At 43.1% G+C, this 7,756-nt stretch overlaps 2 protein-coding genes and 1 long non-coding RNA gene across 4 annotated transcripts in view; 2 read left to right on the top strand and 1 right to left on the bottom strand.

Moving 5' to 3' along the window:
* The first annotated feature begins 45 nt into the window (after window positions 1-45).
* LOC120830332 (uncharacterized) lies at window positions 46-5,864 on the top strand. Its single transcript, XM_040194899.2, has 7 exons — window positions 46-756; window positions 1,310-1,442; window positions 2,053-2,187; window positions 2,639-3,609; window positions 3,958-4,087; window positions 5,225-5,344; window positions 5,476-5,864. Exons 1-7 carry the CDS (start codon window positions 177-179, stop codon window positions 5,660-5,662), a joined length of 2,256 nt encoding a protein of 751 aa, XP_040050833.2. The 5' UTR covers window positions 46-176; the 3' UTR covers window positions 5,663-5,864.
* On the bottom strand, window positions 5,854-6,237 carry LOC120830335 (uncharacterized). The gene is made up of 2 exons (XR_005713897.2): window positions 6,097-6,237; window positions 5,854-5,959 (listed from the first exon to the last, which is right to left on the bottom strand). It is a non-coding gene; the product is annotated as an uncharacterized LOC120830335 (long non-coding RNA).
* The window catches only part of hectd4 (HECT domain E3 ubiquitin protein ligase 4), a 33,418-nt gene continuing 31,826 nt past the window's right edge, over window positions 6,165-7,756 (top strand). For both annotated transcript variants that reach the window (XM_078086851.1, XM_040194898.2), the window contains exon 1: window positions 6,165-6,885. In XM_078086851.1, coding sequence (XP_077942977.1) covers window positions 6,739-6,885 — 147 coding nt within the window. In that variant the 5' untranslated portion in view covers window positions 6,165-6,738. The remainder of the gene's footprint in view (window positions 6,886-7,756) is intronic.

The following is a 7,756-nucleotide window of genomic DNA, read 5'->3' as shown; positions in this document are numbered from 1 at the left end:
CTAGTGTGTCAATCTGAAAACCCTTTCTGAAAAGAAAGGGGGCGTGTCATATTTGTGACGAGCCTCCATCGTTGCAGACCAATGAGGGGCCTCTTGGCACAAAGCGTTCACCTCCAAGCCACGCATGCCTTCACCCATAGACACGCGCCTCGTGCAGACAAATACACTCAGGCCACATGTCATGCGGAATAATTCGTCCATTCAGGCGTTATTTTAACCCACCAAACTTTACTGGATTCATTGGGCATCCATTTCCCGTTGAGATGCGAAGACAGTGCACGCTACAAGTTTTTTTCGTCTTATCGTTGCACGTTTTATCCAAAGCGCATTATGTTATCGGATCGGGTCCGTCTTGCCTCAGATCGAGTCCCGCGGGACTCGGTCAGACGCGCGTCACGTTTCTGCGGGAGGACGCGACCGGTGTGCGCTCCTTGTACGTCAGCCTGTGGTCTGAGGACGCGCGACCGGTAACCTGCCAGGTGAACACCAATCCGACTGTCACCGACAGGTACTTCAGTGTCTGCAACAGAAGCGGCGGCCAGGGCCGAGAAATCCGCCGGAAGTTTAACACCAGCATGCTGTTATCTCCGGGTTCACCGTGCAAACTCGCCTCCTCCGGTGTGCCGGAGTTTATCTTCAAGCGCGCAAGAAGAGATGCGACGGAGGGGAAAGTAGTTCGGAGGAAACGGGCGTGGATATTCCCGGGCACGTTGTGGTGCGGTACCGGCAGCAAGGCGGATGAATACGAACAGCTAGGTGAGGATGGTGAACCATGAGTTTATGATTTTGCGTATTTTTCCTTCCATTCTGTGCCTCGGGCTATTGGGGTCATTAGAGGTCAGAAGAGACATAAAGCAGGGGAGGGGATGATTTTCCAAGTACACTCTGTTTGGCCCTTAAATGTTCAGCACTTCTTTGAGATTTTTTGACTATATATTTATCATATGGTAGAACTTCAATATTCTTTTTTGATATTGTAGCATTGGTATTTGACACGAGATTAATAACAAAAACTGTCATTTGCATACATCATTTACATTGAACGAAATGACAAATATAAAAGATAATACGGCAAAGAAAAATCTCAATGAAGTTAAACTTGCAGGAAAATTGCTTTGAAAGTGATAGAAACATCAAAAATATGTTTTTTAATGAAATATCTTGGTTTTACAACTTGCACATTTCCAATGATCAAATAACTGTCTTTGAAGGTGTTTTAATTGGGCAAGAAATGATTTGCTTCCAAAGCTTTGCTTTGCAAAGTGCCCTTTGACATGGGATTGAATTCAAATCTCGTTTTCCTGCACAGGGATGTTCGAGAGTGCAGATCGATGCTGCCGTGAGCACGACCACTGCCTGCATGTCATCCCGGCTTTCACTGGGAATTATGGAGTCTTCAACTCCAACTTTTTTACCGTCTCACACTGTGACTGTGACCAAAGGTGAGCCCCAGAATGCATACGAACCTCTGGGTATCTGCTGAGACCAGGAATTGACCTCCTCGAGAGAAACTGCTGAAAACAGAAACTGCTACCTCCCCCTAACACGTCCCCATAATACTCCGGCAAGCATCAAGTCAGGATAAACCTACTCAAAGGCTGAATTTATAAGTGTTGCCCAAGCTGTGGGCATTGGCATTTCATACCTTACCCCTCTTACTCATGAAAGCTTTCCCCTTTCTGTAAAGCTAGAATGACATTCTTTTGTAACTATGCTGATAGATGTAAACCGAGAACATGGGGCCCCTGTAATGTCACTATGGGAGTAATAAATATACTGTATCGCTGCATTCAGCCCTGCGGAAAATCTTTCAACGTCAAGAGCCAACACGTCGCTCGCTTCTTTTATGTTTGCTGGGTATAACATTCCTCATATTTACAGTATTAGCCCTCCAGAGACATTTGTATTATTTTCACTTCACATCTGGGGTTGGCCGGTACATACGTTATCTGTTTTCCCTCTAACTCTTGTCATTCATTCGCAAGTACTTGTGCATTTTAATTCGGACTGGACCGTCACGTGACACGCGCTTCCACTTTTTACGCCACCCAGGTTTCGAGAGTGCCTTCTTGGTGTGAATGATTCCATTTCCAGCATGGTGGGCTACAGCTTCTTCAACATCCTGCGGGTTCCCTGCTTTGACCTCACACAGCAGAGGCGATGCACGGAGTGGTACTGGTGGGGAATGTAAGAGACACGCTGACTTGACTTGTTAGACACAGCGGCTTGTCACACAACAGGTTCAGAATAAAATGCAGGAATGTTTTTTATGGAAAACCAGAGCATTACATTTCTTGTAATACAATTCTGACCTTATTTTTTACCTCTGTACAGTTTCCACCACATTATTTATTAAGTTCTTAACTAATTGTCTTACAAACAATAAATAAAATAATGATGGTAAACTAGCAGTCTAGATTAATGGTGCTGCACTGAAAAACAATATAATAACTACAATCTAAGATTTGTGTTTGAGCGATTGATTCTTGAATTGCCCTCTTCTTTAAATAGCAGATACAAAGTGTACCTCTTCTAACTTGAATACATATGCAGTGAATGGGATCTATTTACGTTGTAAATGTAGCAGATAAATCTTTATCCATGACTTGGTTTTAACATGCAGCGTTTCTCTCCACAGGTGTAAAGTGGCCGAAATGGCTCCATGTGCCGTCTTCAGAAGTCCCCTTCCCTATGCTGATGTTACGAGCAATAATGGGAACACCACTGACAGCAACATGGTAGCAAATAGCAAGGAGAAGCTTGTAAACGAAAGCATTGTGATCGAGCCACTCAAAAAGTTACCCAAAAGTGAACGTAGATGTAAATCCAGACACCGACCCAAAGGAGGAACTTTCTACCTCAGAAGGACAAAGGGGAAAGGATGTAAAAGGCAAAAAAAACTGAATACAACGACACCATCCCAAATGTCAACAGTGTCCGCCACTAGTCTTTCAATGGAAGTCAGTCATTTAAATGAAATTAAAAGTACTGCAGCGCTGCCGATTAAAAAAAGACTTGGAAAAAAGAAGAGCAACGGACAAGGTCTGTCGGATTACGTCACACAGAGAAGCCAAATCCCACCACCGGCGAACATGAGCTCAGATCAAAAAACAGCAACTCAAAGCCTGCCGTCTTTCACCCGGAAGCCGGTGCTGCAGCCACACCGAGTAACAGCCCCACCAGCAGTGGGCAAAAGTCGCAAAAAGGTTCCGAAACAACAACAACAACGCCGTTGTTGTGGACTACGGACGTCTGTCAGAGGTGACACTTTTCAGCCTCGTTGTAAAAGTTGTCTAGAACAAAAAGCAACATCCGGCATGACAACTGTTACACAATCAAAGACTATGTATGTGGTGCCAGTCAAAATGTCAACAAACTCGACTCGGATCCTCAAACGGACAGAAACGCCCCAACAAGACGATCCAAAAACACTCTGGAGTACGGCTGCTTCTGCAACCTCCGTTCATAATGAAGTCAAGCCGCAAAAGCAGATGGATTCTCCTCTACAGCAGAATGATACAAGCCGTGGGCTCATGTGTACCAACGTAGCCCAAAGTACAAATGCAGGAAGAGGCCTGAAGCAAAACTTTGCATCAGATAATATGACAGGTGAGTGCATGCCGCTGAGAATCCATCACATCTGCTGTGGCCATTTTTCAGCATACCAGGCCTCTGTAATACACTATTGAGACCATGTATTCTCTCTTTATAATTCTGCTATTGCGAGTAATGCTGCCACTAGGAAAGCTGAGTATAATGGCTGATATTTGAAAGAGCCCACAATGACGCTGGGAATGTCTCTGATAAGAAGGAGGTCCAGCGTTTTATCCCTGTAAGGTCTTATTGTGCCCCCTACAGGTGGGACAAAATATTCAACACAGATGACAAGTCATTTCAAGAAATGTGGGTATATCTCTATCATTCACGGGGTAACCAGTGTACTTTTCACTCCTTCAGACCATCAACTCCTGTGTGGAAGCCTCAAACATCTGGATGAATGTAAATACAGCATCCTCCCTTTGGGGAACAAGTATAATCTACAGAACATGAAGTCAAAGACCGCGTACCACTGTGATTGCACCAGCCGGTAACATTTCTGGATATCTGCTAGCTTTTCCCCATATCTATATATTCAAATACGCACGTCTCTCAGGGGAAACATGTATTTTTTCAGTTATTCAAGCATGGAAAATATGTTTCTTCCTCCAGTCCATGTTTTATGTTTATGAATGACGTTTTACAAGTAGCAGTAATGTTTCATTATACGGGCCAATTAATGTATTAACTTTTGAACAAATCCAAGTCAAATGCATTATCCCAGTAATTCATAATGAATTGGTTTGGCATTCCTGAGCTACTTCAAGGTTCTACCTGCTTCTAGCAGTGGGATAAAGTTGGCAACTGAACCAGAGCAACTTATACGGTCTAAATGAAGCATTAAAGAATGAATCTTTGTGGCGAGAGTAAAAGTAAAGCGATTTCCACATTATCTTCCCTCATAAGGCGAGAATGGTGACATAATAATAATACTAAGCAGGTTTAACAAAAATAACACGTCAGACCAAGGTAATTAAAAAAAGACACAAAAAAAAGGATAACAATGGCGTTGTTCAATAAATTGTTCCACTGAGTGAACCATCAACAATAAACAAACACAGTAGGAAAAGCACAGGTGAACTTGATAACATTAGAGATTGCTTCATACCATTTCATTTTGCTCTTGCATTGTGCAACTAGAGGTCCTTTGCACCTCAGCATTTTGACATGCGGTTGCAGGGTAAATACAGGTCTTATTAATAGCACTAATGACACATGTGTCTACCATGCTACAACAAAATAGGTGCTGTTCAATAGACTTATTACACCTTTAATTTTTTTTTAATGAGTAGTCAATGTTTGCTGTGAAGGCCTTTACTTGTTGGATTGATGGCAGGTTACAGTTATGTTCCGGTGATGTTTAATAGCGTATTGTGACAACTACTACGCATAGGCTACAGTAGCACACAGACAATTATTGTTCACTACCCCAAGCATGTCATAAGGAATGAAGAAGGCCTTCCCCCACAGGCAGCTTCCCCTTTCTTTGTCTGGGACTTTCGCTGAGTCACGGACAAACTCAAAATGGATGTCAATCACACTCACAACACATATTGTTTCATTCCTACCCTGTTGCATTGCTGTAAGTGAGGTTGTTTGTGTCCTCTGATTGTCTTTTTTGTTGCAGCGTGGCTGTTCTGATTAAAAGCTTCAAGCAACCCAGTATTCTCCCCAAGCTGCTAATGGATTTTGTATCTCAATCCTGCTTCAATCTGCCCAATGAGAAGAAATGCCACCGCCGCAAAAGGTTTTAAGCTTTCATAAACGTATTCATGTTTAGCTTTGACAACTTTTGACTAGAACAGTTCCAGTTTCCTGTCTAATGTCTGACTGATTGCTCTTATAATGGATAACTATAGGCTTCTGTTTCTTTTCCAGCTGTTCTGGAGGCTTCTCTAAAGCCTCTGACCTACTTCAAGCACTTAGCATGATGGAGGAAAGAGACACTACTGGGGTGCAAAACTCAGCCAATGAGAGAAAGAGAGGGATTCCTACTCGTCTTTATAAGCGTTGCCTGAGGCTGGTAAGGGAAGCTGATGTTGGGGCACAGCTCGCACAACTTTAGACTCCGTGTCTATAAATAGCAACAGTGGATTTGATAAGCTTTACATTTCACAGACATTTCTGTTTCTCTCTGACGGGGTTAAACTACAGTGTTTTAAAACATTCAAGGAATTAAATTCTCAAATACGTCATTTTTGAACCAATGCCATGGATGTACATTTTTAAGTATTTATAAAGAACTGCAATAAAAACTGAAAACAATGCTTTTTTTATTGAATATATTATGACAAACATTTTTTTGTTTTTGTTCGAGCTTCGATAGTGATTAGTTTTGTCCTGGGAATTTTCCGTACATTTTCTGTAAAATGAGAACAAATATTTAGTACAGACAGCAAAGTACTGGTCACCACGCCTCCAACTCCTAACATTGAAGTTTATTATACAATTGTAAGACAAACCTCTAAACTGAATGATTATAGCGACGTGTCTTCTTACCTTAAAATTGATTTGTCATTAAGAAACCGAAATCGGCTCATGAATCTTTGACAGCTTTTATTCGGACCCGCGGTGCATGCTGGGAGCCGCAAGTTGGCCTTGGAAACATGGCGTCGCACTGACAGCTGGGAGCTTCTTAATATCTTCTCCAGCCACTGACAGAGCGCCCGGGCCGTTAGCGGAGCCGTTTGCGTTCGCATTACGCCGGGAAGAAAAGCGCCCTAACGATGCATTCGTCGCCCCGAAAAGACTCTCGTATTAACAGTGCGGCGATATAACGGATTTAGTACGGGTGTCACGCCCACCCTGCACGGTAACGTTATAACGATACCTTACGGTAACGGTAAGTTAGCATCGCTTCCAGCTAGCGTTGACCCATCCAGACGGCTAGCAGCTATAGTTAGCACGACACCCAGGTTACGCGAAGAGGAACAACTGTCTGTCCACCGCTCGGCTGCCCTCCGGTGGCTCGCTCCTTCAGCTCTAGCGTTTCGGGCATCCCCGTTACACGCTATCGTAAGATAAGAGGGTGGCAGTTATGTTATTGTAGCTCGCTAGTCGGCGAACTAGGGCGTTTCTGTCATTCTGCCACTGAATTTTTAATGTTCGACCCCTTTTGCATCACTGCCGGAGGAGAGAGCGATGGGCTCCGGGGTTGTGGACTCGTCCCAGTGGCTTTCGGTGAAGGAGGAGACCATTTTCCTTCACGACGGACTCATTCGGGTCACGGATCTGGCCGAACTGCCCAGCGAGATTGGAGTGTCGGAGCAGGGGGACACCGAGCAGGAGGTGGGTGAATGCCATCTCGCACAGGCACATGTTTATACGTCGTATGGAAAAACGCACTCATGGTTCTGATGAGGGTGTGTTTTTGTTTCTTTGAACGTAAAGCTTTTCATGTGTTTTTCAACGCACCCTAATAACTAAGGCAAAGCTAATGTTAGCAAGATCCTTGCCTGTACGCTATTGGCCCATTGTCAAGGTAACGACTACTGTTAAATCACTTCCTGTCATCCCCTTCAAAATATACGTTCTCCCAACCGATCGCCGTAATCATGAAAAATGAAACTAAAGGTCTAAATCATGTAGTATCATTGGGGTTTTGCAATTTAATAATATATTTAAATAACTCAATAAAAGGCGGTAAATTGTTTTTATTGCTGCACCAGAGGTATCAAGTTGCACATCTTCAACTTTCTCTTTTAGGGTCACTGCAGCAGTTTTCTTTGACAGGAGACTTATCAGATTGCACCACACAGCGAACAGTGATTACTACATGACATATGAGCTTAAGTTATTAAGCCACAGACTCTTAATAAAACAATATTTCAGAGCTCTATGTATTTGAAAAATGGAAGTGCAGTGATACAATTGAATCTAAGTTGAAAGTGATCATAGAAAATGATGAATGTTTGGTATGCTTTGTATGGCTGGTGTGGGCTTTTTCTACCATATATTTATATATCGTGCCTTGTGCAAATCAGAATGTATTTCACTCTCAGTAAAAATGTCTTATGTGCCATATAGTGGAGCCAATGTTCAGCTGCACTTAGACTTTTATTTTGAAGACATAGTCTCAGAAACCGGAAGTGGCGATTATTCTCCATTGTAGAGTATTTACAGTGATGCTGATCGAAACTTCGAGCCACCAGCGTTGCAT

This window comes from Gasterosteus aculeatus, chromosome 13 (genome assembly GCF_964276395.1).
Source record: "Gasterosteus aculeatus chromosome 13, fGasAcu3.hap1.1, whole genome shotgun sequence".
Lineage (NCBI taxonomy): Eukaryota > Metazoa > Chordata > Actinopteri > Perciformes > Gasterosteidae > Gasterosteus > Gasterosteus aculeatus.
The sequence above is the reverse complement of the archived record's forward strand: the minus strand, read 5'-3'. Positions and strand labels throughout refer to the sequence as shown.

Bases quoted from the DNA above. Each gene is read 5' to 3' on its own strand.
- LOC120830332 (XM_040194899.2), top strand. From the start codon at position 177: ATGTCATGCGGAATAATTCGTCCATTCAGGCGTTATTTTAACCCACCA. The intron at 2,188-2,638 runs GTAAGAGACACG...TTCTCTCCACAG, and splicing joins GAGTGGTACTGGTGGGGAAT to GTGTAAAGTGGCCGAAATGG. The intron at 5,345-5,475 runs GTTTTAAGCTTT...TTTCTTTTCCAG, and splicing joins AAATGCCACCGCCGCAAAAG to CTGTTCTGGAGGCTTCTCTA.